Source organism: Podarcis raffonei, chromosome 1 (genome assembly GCF_027172205.1).
Source record: "Podarcis raffonei isolate rPodRaf1 chromosome 1, rPodRaf1.pri, whole genome shotgun sequence".
In the NCBI taxonomy this organism is placed as follows: domain Eukaryota; kingdom Metazoa; phylum Chordata; class Lepidosauria; order Squamata; family Lacertidae; genus Podarcis; species Podarcis raffonei.
The window spans coordinates 86,469,290-86,493,868 of record NC_070602.1 but is presented as its reverse complement, the minus strand read 5'-3'; the positions used below and the strand labels follow the sequence as shown (position 1 = coordinate 86,493,868).

The following is a 24,579-nucleotide window of genomic DNA, read 5'->3' as shown; positions in this document are numbered from 1 at the left end:
TAAATAAAGAGAAGGGTAGAACACGACACAACTATTGTCTGGAGAAAGAACCTCTTGGTCCATTTATCACAGGGGCAAGGGGGACTGTAGCCGAGAGCATGATTTAAGCCAGTCTTGCAAAGTAACTGTTATATCCATTTTGCTGGGAGTCCTGTATGGCATTCCGGCAGCACAGTCCAGTGCTGTTTGTTATCCTGACATGTTGGGTTTTTGTTTTGCTTTCTAAGGAGAAATGCATGGAATTGTGAAGTTGATTGCAGCAGCAGTGCAATTAATTAAGGGCGGATGGGTGAATAAAATCAGGGAAAGAATGGAGTATTTCATTTGCAGATGGAAGGATATCATCAAGATTATTTGGAAACTTACTGTAAACACATTAAAAAGTTAACAATAAAAGATTAAATTCAGCATTAAGAAATATTGAGATATTGGGCCTTCTTGGTAGTGGCACTCACCCTGTGGAACACCCTCCCATCAGATGTCAAGGAAGTAAGTACGTATCCTATTTTTAAAAGACATCTGAAGGCAACCCTGTTTAGGGAAGTTTTTAATATTTAATGCTGTGTTGTTTTTAACACTCGATTGGGAGCCGTCCAGAGTGGCTGGGGAAACTCAGCCAGATGGGTGGGGTATAAATAATAAATTTTTATTATTAATTTTTTATTATAAAACTGACAAAAAATAAGATATGGGGGAAATTTGAATATTTAGTGGAAAAGAAATTAACAAAATCAACCATGGCAGAGGTGGGAGTCAATACCAATTCTGCATTTTTTATTTGAAGTATTGTTATTCTTTCAAAAGGATTAATTTTTTAAAAGAGAAGAAGGACATCATCAAAACACAAAGTGTGCCCAATGAATGAGAGGTCTACCAGTGGAGAAACCATGGAGAGGGAGAGCTGGTTCAGAGTTACTCAAAGGCCAGGTCTACTAAGCCTCACCACTCAGGCACCAGATATACCAAAAATGGAAGATCTGTTACCTGGTAGTAGTTATAGGTATAGATACTTGATGTGCTCTATTCCCACCCACCCATCTTCACCCCATGTACACCCAACATGCCCAAATACTACCCCTTTCTGTTTACAGGAAAAACAAAACAAATAATTAGTCCTGTTTCCATGGGGCTCAGAAATAACAGGACAAACAACAAACATGATATAGCATCTTGTGATTTTGCATGATTTTGAGGGTTTAGTTCCTAATTTTGCTCTGACAAAGAAGCAGCCCTGCATCTCCACCCAACTGTGGCCTGGTAACTAACAACATACACAAGCACAATTTTTCAGATTTTTGTGGCTGAGTTACTTTGACAATATACAAGTGACATATCATCATTTGGCCCATGGTGAATTTCCTGGGTGGCCTTCATTGCTAAACAAGATGTTCACCCTCACAGTGGGGGAAGGTATGCATTTAAGGTTTATTGCTCTGTTAATATTTAATGTGTCACTAGCTGATCTCGAGCTCCATTGGATGAACACTTAGCAAAGAGGAGATTCTAATGCACATAACTACATCCAGCACAAACTTTGCCTTCGCTAAAGAGATCTTGCGGTGTATGTACACCAATCTAGCTATAGAGCATTTCAAAGCACATTGTGAACATTTTCTCATAAATCCATATAATAGTCCTATAAGGTACTCCAGAACTGTTGTCCTTACTTTGAAGGTAGGTGTCTGCGTGTGTTGGGGCTTTAAAGGGGAGAAGAGATTTCCCTAAAGCCATCTCCCTGCACAGCTGAGGGGAGACTTGAGTTTACAGCAGTAGTACTAGACCAGCCATTTAAAAAAATAAATCAAAATATAGCTTCATCTTTGGTAAAGAGCCTGTTGTTTATTCATGGTACAGATGATAAGAAAGGGGACGCTTGGTTCTCTACACTATTCCTAATAAATCTTATGGCTATGTACAGTTTAGAAAGACTCTCTTGCTGTGTAATTCTTTCCGGGGAATATGGTTTAATACGGAGGCACTGACTTTTATTATAATGGGAATGAATATAGCTGGGTGTCAAGTCAAACTAGCACCTACTTTAACCCGGATTAAGTGCTGCACACCAGCACAGAATTCACTCTAGATGGGGACGTGGCCCTGTCGAGGGGCAACATTTCCAGATTTATGCACTGCAAAGTCCCACTCCATTCCCCTTTCCTCCCCAGCCCAGCCCTGTGAAGCCCAAAACTTTGGTATGTTGCCAGCAAAGCCTTGGGTTGGGTCAAGTTCAATCACCCCAGAGCGGTTTACATTGGCGGCTGCAGCCCTTGCCAGAAACAGCATCTGTTACTTTGATACACAAGACAGCCATTGTTCTTAGCAAGGAAAGGTTACAGGAGCAGGGGATTGCTATACAGGATATGTTACCTTTGCATTTTTAGGCCAAGATTTGAACAGTAGAGAAAACCTGGCCTAGCAGTGAGCAGAAGAGGAGCAGGAGCCAGGGCACTTGGACTCTCCTCAGCCCTCTCTGTCCTTCTCTTAAAAAAAAAAATAAGAGAGAGAGACTTGGGACAAGAATGCAGCCAAGTCCAGACTTGTTAACTGTACTTTTCTGGGAAGTGGGCTATCAGTATCTGGGCTGATCTACCCCTCCCAACAGTTTTTGAATCTTATCCATGAAACTCTCTTTGTTCTGCTTAGCCTTATCTAAAGTGGATTTATTATACTTTAGTTTGTTCTGCAATGCCTCCCCAATGTTACCACATTATTGCTATAGCACAACAACAATAAACCAGAACAATTATGTGATATGCACTGACTGAAAATGAAGCAGTGTGATCACCCCATGCGGAATAAAAGGGACACCTGGAGGGACTCAAAAGAAACAAGATTTGCCGCAGGTAGCAAAAGTGACAAAAGGGAAGACTCCCAAGGAAGTGAGCCTATGCTGGCAGCCTTAGCTCTGTTGTTCAGAAGAACTCACTGCTGCTTAACGTCCAAGTCCAATTTAAAGTGCCAACTCTGACCTTTAAAACCCTAAATGATTAGGGGTCAAGTTACTTGCATCCATATGAGCCTGCCCATCTTGCAGGTGCACCACTGGGTACCATCAGGCTTGAGGGAATGCAGGAAAGGGAAGGACCTTTTCAGCAGTGATCCCTCACCTATGGAACTCCTTCTCCCAGGAGTTATGTTTGGCTCTTTTCCAGTTTAAATTTTAGGTAGGCCCTATATATATATATTTTTCAATCCACCTTTGGTTAGGTAGCCAGTAGGGTTTAAAACCTGGTTTTATTATTGCTATTGGAATGGTATCTGATGTTAGAGGCTGTCATGTTATCACATATGCTGTTTTTGCTTTGTGCTGCTCTGTTGGTTTTTAAATTTTAAAAAAGTTCTAATCTGTAGGTGGTTTTAATTACCGTATTTTTCGCTCTATAACACGCACCCGACCATAACACGCACATAGTTTTTAGAGGAGGAAAATCCGTAGGCATGCCACCCGTAGGCATTCCCTCCATAACACGCACAGACATTTCCCCTTACTTTCTAGGAGGAAAAAAGTGAGTGTTATGGTGCAAAAAATACGGTATTTTGTAACAATTTTTTTTGCAAGTGGGTTTGAAAGGACCTTGGTCCTGAAAAGGGGCCCCACAGTCACTCAAATGAAGAAGATATATAAAAATTTAAAACAATATCAGATATCTTTTGACAGCTTTGTTTTCAACAAAAATGTATGGACGCAATCCAAACATATGTAAATATTAAAATATCTCTTCCAGGGTTCTTGCCTTTGCTTGCAAAATGAGTCAAAGGGTGGGGGACTTCAGGGTCAGGACACTGAATGTGACAGCCAGCAAATGATTCCAGAGCAATACATATTCACTCAAATGTCAGATCTTGACCATAGCATGCATACTTAATCTTGAAAAGCTGAACAGGCCTAGAAAGGGGCACTTCAGTTCCCTGCTCTATACGCAATCTCTCTGTGTATAGGTTCCTATATGAACTATCTAGTCATCCTGAGCCTTCCTACCAACCTTTTCAGCTGATCAGAAGTGGACAGAGGCCGGTGGTTTCCAGTCAATTTCTCTCTCTCTCTCTCTCTCTCTCTCTCTCTCACACACACACACACACACACACACACACACCTATCCCCACAAGAATTGAGGAATTTTCACTGAATTCCTTTGTAAAGGCTTATAGCCAAGCCCCCAGCATTCAATTTTTCTTAAATACCTCAGTTGTCAACACAGCCAACTTAATATTTCCAAGTTTCATGACAGAGTAATATGACCATCATGACTAGAATTATGCAAACCATCAAGCTTCTTTCTTCTTCTGGACTGTTATGGTCTTCAGGCCTGCATAATTCAAAGGAGATTTTTTTGTGTGTGTTTTTGAGAGGCATGTTAATAGGTGTATAATTCTGTTTTGATTAATCAATAGGTGCATAATGGCCAGTTGCAACTAGAAATGAACAGGAAGGTTAAAAACCCAAAGCTATTTAGTTTTAACATTTTTATACGGTCTTTCTGAAATAGGTCACCCAAGGCAATCTACAAATATGCCAAAACCAAATGACACCAAGACAGCCCACCAGCCAAGCAGCATGCAGGATCTCAGGGCTACTCATAAAGCTGTAACACAATGCACTGTGGGGACAATGAAGCCCAGAGCCTGTGATGTAGTTTCTGCTGGTGCTGGTGCTGTGCACCAACCTATTGCCTAAAAAGTGCAGCAGTGCTGAAGGGTTACATGCACTACATCACTCAGGGTAGGATGGAGGTGGATCTGCCAAGCACATCATCGTGTGCCTGCCTATAGAACATCTGGCTGCTAACAGCTGCTGCAAGACCAGCAGTTATTCATCGCAAGAAGATTGCCGTTACACAATTGCATGCAAACTACTCCAACTCAAAAAGATCAGGTTGGAAAAAAAGGTGCTTAATTGAGTGAGGGCTCAGTGAATGATATCTGGGAAAATAAAAATAAGACACCTTAGTGCTGTGTTTGATCATATCTGGATTTTCCAACTGCAAGCAGTAGGGTTGATTTTATGACTGCCATTATTAAGCATTTGCTACTATTTGTACTGCTTTGTTTTTACTGCAATTAATTATAAGTTTGCAGATTTAATTGTTGTTGCTGTATGCATTATTGGGCACCCGAGTATCCCTAGTGGTTGAAGGTGCAGGATATACATTATGCAAGCAAACAAATACAATTGTGTCAAGTGCTGGCTTATGAACTAGATGACTTTTGGGTCCTTTCCAGCCATACAATTTAGTGGAGCATGGCAATGGCATGATAATGACTGGAACTGTGTTATGATAAGATGCAACCATGGCACCACCTCTAGCCTGGCACACACTAGCATTCAGTGTTTGGGTGGCCACTTAAAATGGCACTGCATTGTGGGTGGGGGCAGAGAGCTGTTCCATATGTCCTGTTTTTCATGTACCACTGCTCATCCTGAGAATCTGGCTATTATCTCCAGATTCTCCTAACTTTGGTTAGGAGCAGGAGGAGGGAACAGACTCCATTTAGCAGCTGCCAGTGGCACTGCAGAAAGAGTCAGATAAAGGCTATCCTGTTTCGACTGCAACATTATAGCTTCTCTCTTTCTCCAAGCTACCCAAGAGCCACTCAAAGGGAAGCACATTGAAAGGTTCAGAGGACCCAAATCGCTGAAGAACTGCCAAGAGGTACGGTAATCCAAATTCTCATTGGTGCCAAGACCTTAAAGCCAGAGGAGAAGCAGCTCCGTTCCTCTTGAATTCATTTTTTCTTGTTTAATTTTAATTGTTTTTCTACAGCATTTTTAGCTGTCATAAAGCTTTACCATTCTTATCTGGAAATGGACAGCAATGGCCTCCTGGGAGTAGAGAAAAGCACTCTGGAATTACAAGCATCTGAGAACTTCTCCAGAAACACTTGTATTTGTTAATATTTTACCCAAATTAAGCTCTCATTTCTGATACAGTCCAGTCGCTTGTAATGCAACTAATGACCAAGAAATGTTTGCAAAAAAAACCAGCAGCTATTAGCTCTCCAGCAGAACAGGAAGCAGCAAGTGCTGTTTCGGGTCATATGAGATGCTGACGCATAAATAGGCAAGTTACAGGAAATCAGTGTTGTTTAGCAGGCAAAATACTGGGTTTCAGCTTTTAGAAGAATTCAGTTCCTATATCCATGTTCCTAATTTAATCGCTGCACCATCAAGTGATGACTAGCAAGTCTCAGTGAGTCAGCTCACATCCAAGACCGCAAATGGAACTTCCAAACTACCTCAAACTATCTCAAGACACTCATCTTTTGAAAACCATGGGATCCATTTATACATTCACCCACATGTTGAGAAATATGAGTGATGCACGCTCACGTATGAGCCAATCCTCGGTGGGACAAGTCATCGCCCTTCAGCTTCCCCCTTTGTTAAATGTGAGCTCAGGTAACGTTGCAAGCAAAGGTGGAGGGCAAGCAACATTAAAGGTTGTCACACACTTTGCGCAAACCAAAACAAACCAAAAAGTGGCACAGCACAGAGAAAAAGATGGGAAGGGCAACAGTTGTGCCTAGCTTCAGTAAACAATGGCTTATAAAGTCGAAAACATACACATCAATACTACACAAATATAATAGGACTTATGAGCAATCCAGTTACTTAAAAAGTGAGGCAGACTAGCCACCTTCACCATCAGCGTTTTCAGATTGGTTGCTTCTGGAGAGTTATCAAAAGCTGGAGAAGACAACCTCTTTAAGTTTTGTGTGCCTGCTTCTGGAGCTTTCTCTTAAACTTCCAGCTGCTTGACTAAGATGGATTTCTCCTGAAAGCTCCCATCATCTTCCACCTCCTCCTCCTCTCCCAACTTCCACCACCTTCTCTACCCCTCTGGAGCAGCAGAACTGTCAGAGGCTTTATTTATCTCAGGCGGTAAAGGCTTCCTAGTGTTCATGCTCAGAAAAGAAGCACCAACCGAAGCTCACAAAGTAGCAAGTGGGGACCCCTGGTGGAGCCCACTTATGCTCTCCCAAATATTTCTAATTTAATGGATGTGCCACTGAAATTTTGGTTTGCAGAACAAGCCAGACTACATGTACGTGCACACATGCATGGTAAGAAGATACAATTTCAGCTAGACTTTCTGCAGCAAACATGGCATTAGGTTAAAACATTGAAGTGCCTTCTTTGGGGCTTCCTGTTTAGATGCAAGACGGGCTGTGGCTGCTCCCTTCCACACTGCAGCCAGGGTAGGACGTGCAAGCACCATGCAACGGAGGGAGAGAAGCCTGAATCAGCCCAGATTTCCAAGCAAAGACTGGTGGCTTAATCAGCCCTCAGGCATTCTCTGCTGCTGCGCTTGTTTCCTGCCTGAGGGAACACAGGAAGCGGGCATTGTTGAAGTCTCAATAAGCATTTCCTCCTTGTCTGAGACATCGGAAAGAGAACTGTGCACCTGACCAGGTCCGATAAAAAGAACTTGGCTGAACATATGAACACAACTCGCTGCCCAGTGACTTCCACCTGATCTGTATCAGCTGTGTCAGACTGACAGCGTGAGCTGCTGGGGTCTTCAGTGGGCCATCCCATTCCTTCCGGCACGTGTGCGCTCTTCTGAGTCACATGCAAGACGGGAAGGTAATGACCTCCCATTCCTGCAGTAACCTCCTGCTCAACTTTACTCATCCATGTTATTTGTGCAGAAGAATCCTTCCCCTCCCAGAGACCATCCTTCTACCAGCGACAAAACCCATTCTGGCTGAGAGTGCAGGGGTGCTAAACAGTTACAGAGCAGTGCAGTACGCGCATAGGAAACAATCAGAGCTACCTTCAGCTAAACCTGTAACTTGTGATGGTTTGAATAAATGCCTCCAAGTTTCTTTCTCTTTTCCACCTTAGACTCTGGTTATTTTTTTAAGAGTTACTAAACTGAAATGCACTGCTTGCTCTGCCCTCCACAGAGACCACCGAGGGGCAGTTCACACAACCATCCTGTGTTCAAAACATGGACAAGATGTGGAAGTGATTCATCACAAAGTGGCAGCCATGATTTTGCATGCTATCGCTCAACTCACTTTCAAAAGGTTTGGAGGGTGCAAAGTCAAAGGCTATGCGATGATGAACCACTCACAAGCTGAATGCAGCATGAATGTTTTGAGCCCTAAACTATATATAAAACAGTAAAATAAATAAACAAGTTAAAACTATAAAAAGCAGAAAAAGGGTTGCAGGGCCTCAGCCATGAGTCAATTCTTATCCCACCTAACGTTTTAAGTTATGTGTTATGTGCAGGAATGTAACAAAAAGTGGGAGGGCAAGCAGAGGCCTTCCAACAGAGGAGGGAACTGTTCCATCCTAAGCAGGTGGGCTATTTCCCTAAACATTTTCTCCCAAACCTTTATAATAATAAACCCCAGGTGCCCATCTCAGCTCTTTCCAAGCTTGCAGGCAAAGCTCTCCTTGTCTTACTGGGTGAAAGGAAGCTTTTTATTTTTCAAAATGGACCTGGGTTGGGGTTTTGACAGAGCCGTGGTAGGGCTTTGGTGTTAAGGAGTCGTGCCTCCAATATGAAACATGGACTGCAGCTGTGAATCGAGATGCTTTGCATTTTGCGTGTTTTCATGCATGGAGCAAAAACAGGGAGGCTAAGAGAATACATTTAGCTGGAAAGCTCTCTTTGTGGGGCGTACATGGATCCTGATTTAGGCTAAAAATCAGTCAAGAGCAGATTTCAAAGGCGCCAGAAGGGGGGAAGGGGGGAGAAGAATTGTGTGCTGTCAGTGTTCACTCAATTAGCATTTCAAACATGGCAGCAACATCCTAAGCAAATATAATTAAAGTGTGCTCTGGAAGGGATGTTTATTTTAAGGGGCTACTAAATACGATGGTATATATGTGCATGTGTGTGTGTGTGTGTGTGTGTGTGTGTGTGTGTGTGTTTGATGAAACACAGTAGGTCAATTCACATCCCAGCTCTTTCCTAGAAAGTGCTGCCAGATCTTTAACATTCATTGCTTCTATTTTAAATGTGTGTGATATGTTCCAACTTGTATAGCTAGCCTGGACTGTATGAGAGCCCAGATGAAGGCTAGGGGGTATCACATACTTGTTCTTGAAAGAGTGTTAAAAACAGAAGCAGCAAATGTTAAAAGAGCTGTAGTCAATTATTAAGAGTGGGAATTAGCCTATGACAGGGATGGGAAACCCCAGGTTCTAGAGGCAGATATGGCCCTCCAGGCCTCTCTGTCTGGCCCTTTGAACTCTCCCCAAGCCACATCTCTAGCAGGTCTTGCTTCCTGCCCAAAATGTTCTGCCTGACTAGAATGTGTCAGTGAAATTTTATAATGCCTCTTGTTTTCCTGGATGGAGGACAGAAAGGGATATGTGAGAGAAAACAGCTTATTATACAAAGGAAGGAGTGTGTGGAGTGTTAGGGGAGGGATAGTACCTCTGGTGGGGGACACAGTGTGTTCCTTCTGGGGTAGTTTGTCCACCTTTGGTCCCCCACCCTGTGACTCCTAGAAGCTATCAGCATGTGACAGCAGCCACACCCCAGGAAGTGTCTTCAACTGGCTGGCTAAACCAGGTGAAGAAGAAGAGTTTGGATTTGATATCCCGCTTTATCACTACCCAAAGGAGTCTCAAAGCGGCAAACATTCTCCTTTCCCTTCCTCCCCCACAACAAACACTCTGTGAGGTGAGTGGGGCTGAGAGACTTCAGAGAAGTGTGACTAGCCCAAGGTCACCCAGCAGCTGCATGTGGAGGAGTAGGGAAGCGAACCCGGTTCCCCAGATTACGAGTCTACCGCTCTTAACCACATGCTCTCAGGTGAGCATGGCCAATGGGTCTTAAACCCTTGGTGACTTCCCCTGCATGTGAAAACAGGCTCTGGCAGATTGAGCAGATGAGACCAATAGAGGGTCCAACAGTCAAGAAGGCAGTTTCTGTATGTGCTGTAGAGGGAAGTGAGGAGTGAGGGGCAGGTGGGGCTTGTCAACCTAGGAAGGTAGCTCATCTAGGAGAAGGGAAACTCTAATCCTTAACCTCAGCTGCATTGCAACTATACACATTTGTGAGAAGGGCTTGAGGAGTAATCTCCAAGGAAAAATCCGTACCAGCTGCCTTGCAGGACATCGTCAGTAGGAGAAAAGGATAAGGATAAAACGTGGTCCCTTCCAACTCTACAATTCTATGAATCTATAAAAGCTGCAGTGGAGCCCCCAAGGTGCCTTGTATGCCCCCTTCCAGCAACTGCTGCAGCCAAGCTGGTGTCAAATGTACTACTCTGCTTTTTTTGGAGCACATCAACAAGTTAAGAGAGCTGTCTTCTTGTCTGTACACCCTGGGAAGGTCACTCAGGTGCTGCTAACGCAGCAAAAACAACATAGGAGGTAGCAGCTACAAGTTACCAGTCTCTGCAGCCACAGCGGGCACTGTGATTCTCCAGCAGTTTGACTTTGTCCCCATTGTCTTACAAGGCAGACAGATGCCGACAAAAATACAAAGCTAAGAGTCACATTCATTGCCCCGCCCACTTTTACCTCTAGCTCTGCTCACTACTGGCATCTGGCCCTCGGAAGGATACCCAGAAAGGAATGCAGCCCTCAGGCTGAAAAGGGTTCCCCACACCTGACATGCTGCACGCCACCCACCACAGGCTTATCTCATTCAGTGTGTTCTAGAATATAACAGTGAATTTTCAGAGGCTAGAATGTTCAAGGGACACGGGTGGTGCTGTGGGTTAAACCACAGAGCCTAGACTTGCCAATCAGAGGGTCGGCAGTTCGAATCCCCACAACAGGGTGAGCTCCCGTTGCTTGGTCCCAGCTCCTGCCAACCTAGCAGTTCGAAAGCATGTCATGATATATAAATAGGTACCGCTCCGGTGGGAAGGTAAACAGCGTTTCCGTGCACTGCTCTGGTTCACCAGAAGTGGCTTAGTCATGCTGGCCACAAGACCCGGAAGTTGTACGCCGGATCCCTCGGCCAATAAAGCGAGATGAGCGCCGCAACCCCAGAGTCAGCCACGACTGGACTTAACAGTCAAGGGGTACCTTTACCTTTACCTTTAGAATGTTCAATGTCTAAAAGTCATTTGCCAAAATCTCCATGTAGCCTACAAGCATAGAGTACTTTCCCAACTCAGCTACTTTTCCCCCTTCCCAACAACCAACCAGGCAACCAGCATGTCCTGCCACTGCACTCCATCCTCTGCTTCTTGCCACTCACCTGCCACCTTGAACTACGCTGCTTCCTTCCCCAGCCCAACCCAAATTCCCCTGTGACTGCCTATGTTTGAAATCCAAAGAGTCCACATCACTGCTACCACAGCCAGCTCTTCATCCTCTACTCCAGGGGTCATGGGAAAACTTGTTCTTCAGCAGTCCCCTAAGCATGCAAAGCCCACAAGGAGCTGCTTTTTGCAGCTCTGCTTCCATCGACAGTTGACGCGCTCAGATGTTATGTTTGGCTCACAAGACTAAGAGTGAGTGCCCCCCTCTTGTACCATAAGGGCTGGTCCACATGTCAAAAGGAAGCAGAACAAGGGTGCGTCTTGCATTTATTTTCTGGGACTTGTGGATCTCATGCAATGCACATGAGAGTCCCACTTCCCAAGTCAAAGTGCAGGTGAGGAAGGAGCATGAATCACTCATGTTTCCTCTTTTGCCATTTTTTATTTTTTTTATTTATTTAGTTATTTATTTAATTATTTATTTATTTTTCCAATAGGTAACATGGCTCTGAAGGAAATACTCTACCAGAAACTGTGACTTTGCACTTTGATATCTTCACTACTCTCTGTACTAAGCTGCAAAACTCTCAAGGAACAGCCTGGAGTACAAACAGGCTACAAGTGCTTAAACCTGCAGCTACAGGAGTTGCCTGCAATAATTCTTTTTGGGGTCATGACTGCAGAATTCCAAAGAATGTTCTTCTATCTATTGGGCATGATAAAAGCTGAAGTCGCTGCCAGCAGATGAGGACCTAATACCAAATCATTATAAATGCAACACTGAAAGATGAAAATCTATTACTTACAAAGGCAACCCATCACATTTTTAAGCGCTTACCCTATTTATCAAGCCCATACTCCATGTCATACCAGCTCAGCAATTCCTGGGGTTCACATGAACACATGGCACATGCATGGGCTAGCTAAGGTGTTAGGGATCTTTTCAAAATATGTTAGCGGTCACACAGAGCACCTAGATGAGTAAATGCTTTGTGAATAGCAGTATTATAGTTAAATACATAGGAATCAGGGAAGCCCACATTTCTATACTTTTTGCTAAATATTGCAACCACCCTCTTCAAAAGTGTCCAAATCTGGTCTAGACATTACATCTACCACATGTTTAAGCCCACTGTGTGTTGTTTATGTTCATTTGTAATTCCTACCATGTGCAGCTAGCATGCTGGATCACTTCCACCTCAGAAACCCATTTCCCACATTCCGTGATTGCTTGGCATGGCAAAGTTTCCCTATGGGGTTCAGAAAGTTCATATGGGAGCAACATCATGGGAGGGGTGTTTCCAGGACTAAGGTGAAACTGTAAAGCTCCCTTGTTATTTTTGCTACTTGTTATTTTTGCTACTAGATGCTACATGTTGTTTAAGTAATCTTGTTATATTTATAGTACTGAAATGTGGGAGCGTTGTATGTTATTGTATTTTTGTTTTGCTATGTTATTATGAAATTGTCACTATGGTATTGCTTTGTTCTGTTATTATGAAATTGTTGCTGTTACTATTTTGCTCTGTTATTATGGAATTGTTTTTATAGTGTTCATTTGAAATGCAACTCTGTTTCTTTGTTGCAGGCTGCTATGTGCAGGGGGGGGTTTTGTGGGAAAGTGGCAAACAAATAAAATGAATGAATGAATGAACTGCTGAGTCTCATCATGTATCCGTCCAATCAGTTGGTGTAAGTGCCAAAGCACCTGAATGTCTGAAGATGATTCTGCACCCATTTTTCTATGGTTGTGCTTGTGCTATTCACAGACCTGAAAGCATATGGTCCCCCAGACTTTGCTTTTAGATTCCTAATTTGCCAATTACCAGAAGTGAATTATGCACCACATTCACACCATATCCAGACTTTCCTGGTAAGGAAATTGAATGGAGTGCTAAGAAAGTCACCAACATACCCTTTCTGGCACCTTTCCTGCCACAATAGAATGTGGGTAATTAACTGCACCAAGCAATGGTTCCATTTCATTCACACAAAGCTACCATGGAACAAAAAGGTAGTAGATGCTAAGTGTGACATCCTGTGGCCAACTGCAAAACTACAGTCACTGAAATACCATTGAGAAGACCTAAGAAGCCTTGGAAACACCATGAAGTGTTATGGTAAAAAGCATTATCGGCATCATTTCACCTCTGCTCCCGCCTCCCCACTGGCTTCAAAATTACCCACAGGGGCTACAAAATGACTATTTACTTCACAATCACCCCGGTTCAACTTACTGCAGTATTACCATATGGATGCAGGACACTTCTAGTGTTTAGCCACATAGTGAATTTCAGGGTGCCTATGCTCTCCCATATATCTACGTGTCTGCTCTGTTACATGGTCAGATACTATAGACAGACAGAATGTGTAACGGACATGGTTACATGCACATGGTAGTAAGTTAGAAGCTCATCATTGATTGAGCAGTCATCTGTGGACACCTATTGGAGCTCCAGAACCTCCACATGGTCCCTCCTCCCCACACTTCTAAAATGGGGACATCACTGTTCCTTGCTATAGCTTAGAATTTATCTCTGTATCTCAGATTTATATCCCACCTTTTTCCCAGGAAGCATGGACCCAGGTCTAGATGTGCTTCATTTCAGCAAGCTGGTGGCCTCATGTGTGTTCACACTATACTCTTGAACACTGCTTCTTCATTTGGCTGAGGATGGCGAAGATTGTCCAGGGTGCTATATATTTTGGCCAGTACCATTATACAGTTTATTCACCAAACTGAATCAGCTCTCCTTCCCCACCCAACGAATGAGCTATATTTCACATTCCAACCTTTCCATGCCCAGCCTCACTCACCTCGGCAGGTGCTACCCTCCCGGGTAATAGCCTGACGACATATCCCACATGGTTTCACTTTCTTGAAGCTCTTCACTTTGAAGGTGTGGGATGTGGATGCTTCAAGGTCCTCAGGCTGCAGGGAGGAAAGGAAAGAGCAACAGCGCTGTTAAAAGAAGTAAAAGTTCTCCATTTTGAAACCAGTGAATGGATTAAGAAATTACTAAGCAGAGTTTGTGGAGTCCCTGCTTTTATCACCAAGGAGAGCCCAACATGCCTCATCTAATGCATGTTGTTACTCTTGCAGCACACTACCCAAGCAGTGCCAAAACCTCTCCAGAGAAAGTGAAGCGGTTCTGCCAAGACACTATTGAAAGATCTACAGTGGCTCCCAGTATGTTTCCGAGCACAATTCAAAGTGTTGGTGCTGACCTTTAAAGCCCTAAACGGCCTCGGTCCAGTATACCTGAAGGAGCATCTCCACCCCCATCATTCAACCCAGACATTGAGGTCCAGCGCTAAGGGCCTTCTGGCAGTTCCCTCACTGCGATAAGTGAGGTTACAGGGAACCAGGCAGAGGGCCTTCTTCGTAGTGGCGCCCACCCTGTGGAATGCCCTCCCATCAGATGTCAAAGAAATAAACAGCTATACGACATTTAGAAGACATCTGAAGGCAGCCCTGTTTAGGGAAGTTTTTTAATGACTGATGTTTTAATGTATTTTTAACCTTCTGTTGGAAGCCGCCCAGAGTGGCTTGGAAAACCCAGCGAAATGGGCAGGGTAGAAATAATAAATTTATTGTTATTGTTATTGTTATTGTTATTGTTATTGTTATTGTTATTACTATGCTACCTAAGCCCAGAAAGGGAGTGATGAAGACAATGTGGCAGCTCCTTGATAATAAAGGGAATTCTCCACACGTCCAGGGACAAACTCCTTTTTGCCAGCCAGGAAATCCACAGAATTTAGAGAAACTGAATGACATAGGAGATCCAACAGCACGTCACACGTCTCATTTTGCACAAAGAAACACATGAAGGAAGCAAAGGACCCCAAGTATGTAATGATAATTTTTACCCTATGTGTGAGGCCCAATAAGCATTTTCATCCCCTAGCTACTGTATTGGCCCGAATATAAGCCACACTTTTTTTTTTCCAAATTCCGACCCGGAAAAGTTAAAGAGCGGCTTATATTCGCAGCCTTACAAAAACTGGCTTTTTGATCAGCTGTGAGGTGGTGCACTGTTGCAGGGAGCCATTCAGCTGGTCTGCGATAGTGGCGGTGTTGGAATTGGCAGAGCTTGGCTGCAGCACTCGGGACCACACGGGCTCCGGATGTGCCGCAGAAGCCTATCAGCTGTGAGGTGGTGTTCCCCCAAGCTGAGCAGCGGCTGCTGCCCACGCAAGGTTTTTCCTACACGGCAGCAGTGTCCTATGCACTGCAATCTCCAATCAGCTGTGAGGTGGTTCCTTTACAGCTGGGCAGCAGGCATCTTCCAGTTACTGTATTCGGCAGCGGACGACCACGTGGGCTTCAGTGGTTGTTTGGGACAGGTGCTTGGGGTTTTTTTGGTTTAATGGTATTTTTTATTAAGTTTTCAACAAAAGTAACAAAAGAAAAATAAAAAGACAGTAACAAATGCAATAACATCCATAAACAAAGAAAATTATACATAAAGCAATATCAAATCTATAAAATGGGATTCTCCAAATCCCGTGACTTCCCTCCCCCCCCCCAGTTCCTTAGTTTTCTTTTTCAACTGTATATCATTTCTACTCCAAATTATTTTTCTACCTCAAATGGGACGGGTGCTTGTTAATCCCTTTTTGATTCCCACCCCCAACCCTCCCTGGGCAAGCCGTGTGTGTGTGTGTGTGTGTGTGTGTGTGTGTGTTCCCCATTGTGTGATTGCACTTCCTTGGGCGAGTGCCTTTTGGAATTCTCCCCCCCTCCAAGTTTAAGGGAGCGGCTTATATTCTGGCCAATACGGTAGTATGCATTTTGCACTCTTGAGCTCAATTTAAAAAACAAAAACAAATGACACTATGAATTTGTGTTTTATATCTGGGAGTGCAAAATGCGACATATGGAACAGCTCCAAGGTGCCAGCTGGTTTTGAAACATTATGCCATGTAATGTTTTGCTGCTCTTTGGTTTTATTGAAGGCTTTTAATTATCATGTCTTCTTATGGTTCGATGTACGCTGCTCTGGGTACTTCAGCTGAAAGGCTACTCATAAATATCATTCAAAAACAAATAAATGAGATCGTTTTTAAGGATTTCTAGGATCCAACATCAGCAAGCACCAGCCGATATATAATGCATATCCTTAAAGTGCAGCAAAATTGCTTCCCTGTGATTGGAGAGAAGCTTGGGGGTGGAGGCAAAGCTGGGGTGGTGGGATGTGGTGGCTGATTCTCCACATGCCTCCCCCTTCACAAATAAAATGCAGGTGAGACTAATGCTAACATCAAAAGGGGCACACAAGTGTGGGGAGCTGATTGCTCCCTCCTACACACACACACACACACACACACACACACACACACACTGCTGCTCTCAGGCACTTTTCTCCCAGTCCAGCTTCAGCACTTGAAAAGGGGCACATTGGGGAGAGAAGCACTCAAAGCCACAAAGTGTGGAGAGGTATAGTAAGGGAAGGTTCAGCTCCCTTCACCCATTACGTGTCACATTTTATTGTGAAAAACCAGATCCGCCCCCATATGTGAATAAGAAAGGTACATAACAATGAACACGGATCTCCCTCCTGCATCAACTTTGGGCTCCTCCAGACAAGCTGTTCATTGAGCATTCATCCTGATTTGTTTCCACTTTGTCCTGTCTTTCTCGAGCATTCATTCTGTTTTTGCTTGCATGAAGTTTACACATCTCCCCATTTGTTGTTTATTCAACCCACACTTTCCAGTGCATTTGCCCATCGCTTTCCAAACTGAGAAATGTCCATTTTTTAAAAAAATCTGTGTTTGCTGCACCATTGCACAAACCTAAATTTCTCACATGTGCTTGAATTTGCACTACAAAATTCTGATCCCCTAGAGGCAGCGTTTGGTTCTTGGACCACATCTGCACCACATGTTTATTTACTAAAGTGGTATAATAGTGCTTTAATTATGGGAAATGTAGTTTGTTAGGGATATGGAGAGTTGTTAAAGGGACCCCTGACCATTAGGTCCAGTCGTGACCGACTCTGAGGTTGCGGCACTCATCTCGCTTTACTGGCCAAGGGAGCCGGCGTACAGCTTCCAGATCATGTGACCAGCATGACTAAGCCGCTTCTGGCGAACCAGAGCAGCGCATGGAAATGCCGTTTACCTTCCCGCCGGAGCAGTACCTATTTATCTACTTGCATTTTGGCATGCTTTCGAACTGCTAGGTTGGCAGGAGCAGGGACCGAGCAACGGGCGCTCACCCCATCACGGGGATTCGAACTGCCAACCTTCTGATTGGCAAGTCCTAGGTTCTGTGGTTTAACCCACAGCGCCCCCCATGTCCCATGAAGAGTTGTTAAGAGACACCTATTTCCTTCACCGGGATACAATCCCAAAAGTTCCCTGGGAACAGGGATTGATTGGTAAACCATTCAGGTATCTGTACCTCTGTTTAAGGGAACAGGGGTTTCCTACAACTCTCAGTACCCTCAACAAACTACAGTTCCCAAGACTCTTTGGGGAAAGCAGTGACTGTTAAAGTAGCATTACAGTGCTTTAAATGTATAGTGCAGATGGGGCCTCAGACTAAGGATAATTATTTTAAAGGTTCATTTCTTCACTGCACCACTGGGTGCCAGTCTCCGTTGCTAATCCACCAGCAAAGCAAGTTCTGGGTCAGATGTTGCCTCAAACATCCTAGGGACAGCCACTGAAGGAAGAACCTTGCTAGCTTTTCTCGCAGACACTTAGGTTGCAGCAACATTCTACCTACTAGCAAGTGGGCTCTGGGTAAAAGCATCTGTCAGACAGCGAGCCATTTTAGTGAGATGCCTGGATATAGTTAGAAGTAAAGTAATGCAGGGGGAAGGGGAAGAAGAGGGGGACATTCTCCTGTTAATTTCTCCAAGCTCAAATTAATTTGCCAACATTCACATTTATATTTTCCTAGCTTTTCTCACCATGATGCTACTTGAATGAAGGATTGGGTACAAACTGTACAAGTACAGTGGTACCTCGGGTTAAGTACTTAATTCGTTCCAGAGGACCGTTCTTAACCTGAAACTGTTCTTAACCTGAAGCACCACTTTAGCTAATGGGGCCTCCTGCTGCTGCCACGCCGCCGGAGCACAATTTCTGTTCTCATCCTGAAGCAAAGTTCTTAACCTGAGGTACTATTTCTGGGTTAGCAGAGTCTGTAACCTGAAGCGTATGTAACCCGAGGTACCACTGTATTTCATTTGGGGGGGTTGGGGGGAGTATGTGTGAGTCACATTTTTAAGAAGAAGAAAAATGAAAGAGTAGATATTCAACATGCATATACAGTGGTACCTCGGGTTACATATGCTTCAGGTTACATACGCTTCAGGTTACAGACTCCGCTAACCCAGAAATATTACCTTGGGTTAAGAACTTTGCTTCAGGATGAGAACAGAAATCGTACAACAGTGGCGCAGTAGCAGCAGGAGGCCCCATTAGCTAAAGTGGTGCTTCAGGTTAAGAACAGTTTCAGGTTAAGAACAGACCTCCAGAATGAATTAAGGTCTTAACCTGAGGTACCACAGTAAATTTTGAAATTTTCTGAATTTTTGAAAAAAATTGAAAAATTCATCTGCGCAAAATTTCAACACTAGTTACAATGGCACATGATAAAGATGGGAAATCCCACTATGTGTGTTAAGAGGAAAAGGGCACACAGACATCCCATCAGCTCTGTTCCTATTTGGATATCATCCCTTACTCCAGTGCAGCCTTCTGTGTGCACTGCAGACACATCTAGATGCACAATCCCATCTGCAAAACTACTGCATACATATCCCAGTTGTCCTACTGAACTGGTTAGGCACAACTTTTAATGTGAATAGTAGAGCCCATCTGCATCTAGGGGGCACCTGTTATGTGTGACTAGTTGCCTGCAATGACTGGTGGACTGAGGCTCCTCTCAGCTACTCTCGATTCAGCCAAAGCATGAGACTTTGTTTTTATACTTGAGAGACAAAAGCAAACTAATTGTAGAGCTGGGTGGGCCTGAGTGTAAAGACCATGTTGGCTCAAGGAGACCAGCCCTTGCTTCCACAACAGAACACAAAGTCCCTTCTTTCCTCCTAACCACAGGTTTCCAAATGATGCTGTGGACGAGCTACCACAAATGGAAAACAAATGTAGCCAAGGGTATATCTGGGTAAGTGTATGCTAAAGGAATTGTTATTAAAACTTACTTTTTGTGTCTTGTCAGAAAAGACTTCAATACATGCATCTCGGATGCTGAAAGATCTGACTCACAGTCTCAGCCAAGCAGAACCTCCCTGGTAGTGTTGCCTAATGTGGAGTTTCACAGGCACACCAAAATATAATTTCACAGCATCTGTACCATGATCCTTTAGGAGCCAAGTGTTGCAAATGGCTATAGCTCAGTGACAGAGCATCCTGCTTTGCGCACAGAAAGAGCCAAGATTCAATCTGCAGCATCTTTGGACAGGGCTGTGACAGGACCCCCTGAAATCCCAGAGACCTGTTGCCCATGGGTGTAGCCAAGGGGGACCCCCCCCCAGATCATTGTAAAACAATAGAAATACTTAACTAACTGACCAATCATGTCAGTTCTGCCCCACCTAACAAAAACCCTGGCTACGCCCATGCTGCTGCCTGTCAGTGTAGGCAGTAAGGAGGTAGCTGCACCACAGTCCTGGCTCTGAATAATTTCAAGATGAAGGGGTATGTTGGTCTCACCACACCCACACCAAATCCCACAACTCACAAGTCATTTACTTCTTGTCTCCTCCCCACAAGAGGCCATGGGTAGCCATTTTAATTTTCTCCCTGATATAGAGATGGAGAGCCTGCCTCCTTCTCAGGCTCCAAGGTTATGGAAGGAAGAGGGGCCGTCATGCTGAGGCAGCATCCTTCTGTGATGGGATGGAAAGGAAATCAATCCCCAGTTCCCTCCGTCTCCCACCCTCAAGGGAATTGGGAACACCTGAGGTAAAACTATTAGGGCACCAGCTGTCTCCTTCCAGTGTCCTCTCCTACCTTCCTCCAGCTTCAGAAGGCTGAGCTGCCCTCTGCTTGGCAGCAAACCCTTTTAACGTCCAGCAATCCAACGCTATGTACTCATTTCCTCCTTTGACAGACTTGGACCATTCTTGGGTGAACATTCCCTGGGCCCTTTGGAAAGTTGGAAGGACGAATGCTGGTTGATTCAATTCCACAGAGAGCAAGAACCTCAGTGATGGAATGCATCACCCTGCGCAGAGAAGTTATAGCTCATCCTTCCCCAACCTGCTGCCTTCTAGATGCTTTGGAATGCAAATCCCATCATCCCTAACATCGCCCACGCTAGTTTGGGCTGTAGCCCCAAATGAAAGGTTGGGGAAGGGTGCTCTAGTTAAGTTTTTAAACCCCATCAATATTTATTCTTCGGGAAATACTTCTAGTCTGCAAAACATTTTGGAGTCTTGGCTGTGTCTAATCTCACAATGCCACAATTGGAGTGGCAAAGCTGGGATGGAGAGAAAGATACTGCCCTGTCCAAAGGCAACATAATGAATCCATGGCAGAGGTGAGTTTCTAGACCATGGGTAGGCAAACTAAGGCCTGGGGGCCGGATCTGGCCCAATCACCTGCAGACAGCCTGGGAATCAGTGTGTTTTTACATGAGTAGAATGTGTGCTTTTATTTAAAATGCATCTCTGGGTTATTTGTGGGACATAGGAATTTGTTCATTCCCCCCCCAAAAAAAAATATAGTCTGGCCCCTGACAAGGGCTGAGGGACAGTGGACCAGCACCCTGCTGAAAAAGTTTGCTGACCCCTGTTCTAGACCAAAGTCCAGCTTCATTCATTGAACTGCACTAATTCTCATCATCCCACACTTGCTTAGCTCCCTGGACTACCGGAACAGAAGGGAACCACTAACACTCTTCCTCTTTCAAGTACCCCCTCAAGCAATCCTTTCCTCAGTGTACCAACCCAGAGAACTCTGCACATCAAAAGTCCTTCTGATGCCGGACTGCTTTGACTGTCACACACCCAAGCTCATTCGCCATACAAGTTACAAATTTTTGTAGGCTCCTACAAAATTGCATATTTATGGTAGCATCCTCCCTGTGCCATGGTAATTTATGTCGGTGATTTCAGAGTTCTTAACTTGGACTTCTCCCACAATCGATAATTTTGAAGTGAATCACCACTTCACTCTGGAGCACTTCTTTGGAAGCGCAAAAGAAATACATCCTTTTAAACTGCTTTTTGATCATCCTGAGTATGTGAACACAAAGGGAGGAGGCTTAAATTGCATTAAATATGTTCATTTCATCTAGTGCTCTGATTATGCTAAGTGATAAAGTCAAACTACACACCAATTTTCTCCGCATCGTTCAAGCTTTAATAAAACCTCAAGGGGTGGGGGAGGTTGTGCACCCAACACTTTCCACTATCAGTGCTAAATCTTAGTCCAAGCCTCCCTGCTAAAAGAAAGTTACTTGATCATGAGTTCCCTCTACTCAGATGACCTCCTTCCTTCCCCAACCAACTCTCACTCTCAGCCTCAAGGGAGAGTTGAGTGGGGGAGGGATGGCTGTTTATTTAATTTGCACATGAAGAATGAAGTATTGTCAGCCTGATAAACTCTATGTCTGGATACCAGACTGCAGATACATTCCCCCTTTCAGAAGTGTCTCTCTCTCCCTCCCTCCCTCCCTCTCACAACACTGCTGCTTCCACCAGATGCTGCCACTACTCTGTATTACTATTACCACTTCTGCTGATGCTATTTTAGTGTTTAATGTGTTGTTGTTTTTTTATGAAAAACTATTCAGAAACACCCAGCACTGAACAAAGAGCTACAGCGTGGGACTTGCATAGGGTTAGAAGGCTAAAACCTGGAGACTGGAGTCACAGGTTTAAAACCAACAAGGAAGCAGCAGAGGAAGCAGCCACAACTTTTGCTGAAATGCTCCAGGCCTTTTCATCTGCCCCTTCACCTCACCCTACTGAAGCATTGCAAGACGCCTGGTATGTTGCACAGCAAGCAGGGGAAGGGTAGAGAGAATGGGCAAAAGGACCAGGTAGGTACCAGTGAGACCATGAAGGCTGGTCTATCAGGACAAATCAAGTACTGCCCCACTAATCTCAGTCTGTCCAAGCAAGCTCCCACTTGCCTACCTTCTTACATATGACCAGTCCAGGAAGTGGCACAATCAGCTTCCTCCTCCTCAGTCTCTTGTAGAACTCAACAGAGGATGGACACTAAACTAGAATTAGTCATCTCTGTTTGTCCTTATCTCTGGCTCCACCTACTGTTGGTCCTCCTGCCTACCTCTCCACCAAACCCAATGGGATTCCTAATGGGCACAAGCTCTAATATATAGAGTGATCTCATTAAGCACTAGGTGGAAGGAACATTGAATGAGAAAGGGCACAGGTAATGAGCCATAAGCAGGCATCACAGTACTTTTTTTTTCTGCCAGAGAGTGGCTGGGAGGTCACGTGGTGTCTCTGGGCAATCAGAAAGTACAAACAGGTGACTGAGCTGTCCCTCATAAGGAAAGATGGAGGCATTTCATATGGAATGTAACTTTTGACTTAATTCAGATACCTGTGGAAGATGTTTTCTGGAGTCTGCCTTAATATTGCTTTCCCTGAGTTACGTAGTAACTGAAAGAGAGTGTCTACTTGCATTAGATATGGGGAAGGTTCTGCGGACTTAATTCAGATTATGCCCTTGCATTATCTGGAAGCTCATTGTGCACATCTGATATTGAGGGGGAATTTTCCATGCAGCAACTACTGTGGTGAGGGCATTTGGCTGGAACCACTAGGACTTCCCCTGATAAAAGACTTAGCTTGAACTACTGTATCCTTCTCTGATTCCTTGCAATAACACCAGGCTCATTGATCAGAAAAAACCCAAAATAAGCACCTAACTCCAGGCCACATGCAAAGTGTCAGCTGCACTGAGCTTCTCAGAAGCAGGGACCATCATGTCATGTTTTATAACATCCCACTAGAAGCAGCTACTGTGGAGGACCATGCACAACATAACAATGTTGCATCAAAGGCTTATGTGAAGTCACACGTTATGAGGAAATAGGGGAGAACATGACTTTCAGCAGCCATCTCATGGCTGCTGTCATATGTAGCTTGGCCCAGAACTAAAAGTGATAGGCATCTTGTTTTCAAGGATGCCTTATTTTAGAAGGGCTGCTTCTCCAGAGCCTGTGGGAGGGTAGGAATAGCAGTGGTGATTCCCAGAGGCAGCCCTTCCAGATTGCCTAGTCTAGCCATCAGCAGCAGGACAATGAAGCAATTTCATTTGCTAAATTTGGCCAGAGAGCAGCCGGTCAGCAGGCAGAAATAGTGCAGCCTTTCTTTCCTCTGTTGAGAACTAATCACAAGTGGCCATAAGCAATGTCTCTCCCATTGAGAGATGGGCAGGTCAGTCTACCACCAGATTGTGTCAGTTTTGCATGCTTTCAATCATAGCTCACTCCTGTTTTCTATCTCTTTTGAAAAACACAGCAAAAAAATCTAAATTGCACCCATTTCCCGCTAAAATACGCATTTTTGTATGCATTTTTCTTCAAGGCACACATTTGTATATGCATTTTCTTGTGCTTTTTTTGGTTTTTTTAGCTGAGAACTGCACCGCAAAATCCAAAGACCAAGTGCAGATACCATAACTTAGCCCTGAGATGGTGGAGATTAGACCAATTTGCTTAAAAATGTGGACCAAACAGAACTCTCTGGCATTCCTATACTTCAAGAATCCAAAAGCTCTCAATATACCCTATGACAGTTCCTCATCCAAAGTCATTGCAACTCCATAAAGAAGTTGTGGGGAGGAGACTTAATTTCTGCTCTTACAACTTCTTCTTTTAAAATAATAATGATAACAATAAAAGATTAGATCTGGAAGCACTGCTGGGAATGACAAAAGAAAACAAGGAAGGTAAGAGGAGACCTGGGCTCCCTTCCTTCCTTCCTTTCCACCAAACATTTAGAATAAGATTATGTTGCTGCATTATCAGTCAGCAGACAGTCGAACTGACTGGAGTCTGACCCCATACATAAAGGATGAAGGAGGCACCGTTTGTGTGTTGTTTTCTTATGCCACAAACCTGGATGTTTTATGATACAGGTCCCACGAGAGTCCGGCCTACAGGCTTCCCACACCCCAGCCCCCTAAATGGCTTTGGGGCCTTTTATATTTGATGGTCCCCATGGAGAAATTAGGGCACTGTTGCTGAGTTAAAGACAATCAGGCCAGTCTGCTCCCCCTCCCCTGCCCGCCTCATCGCTCCACACCTCATGCCTTAACGATACCCAGCTGTTTGCACAAGCTGGGCTGGCAAGGAAGTTCCCAGACCTTGACCCTCAACCTCCTCAGTTCATGTTGGCTCCAAAGGGGCTGTGGCAGAAAAAAGCCCCCTCTCTT

At 44.3% G+C, this 24,579-nt stretch overlaps 1 protein-coding gene across 12 annotated transcripts in view; it reads right to left on the bottom strand.

Moving 5' to 3' along the window:
* The window catches only part of TNS1 (tensin 1), a 315,520-nt gene that overhangs the window by 201,105 nt on the left and 89,836 nt on the right, over positions 1-24,579 (bottom strand). For all 12 annotated transcript variants that reach the window (XM_053402387.1, XM_053402396.1, XM_053402412.1 and 9 more), the window contains exon 2: positions 13,999-14,113. In XM_053402387.1, the coding sequence (XP_053258362.1) occupies positions 13,999-14,113 (115 nt within the window). The remainder of the gene's footprint in view (positions 1-13,998; positions 14,114-24,579) is intronic.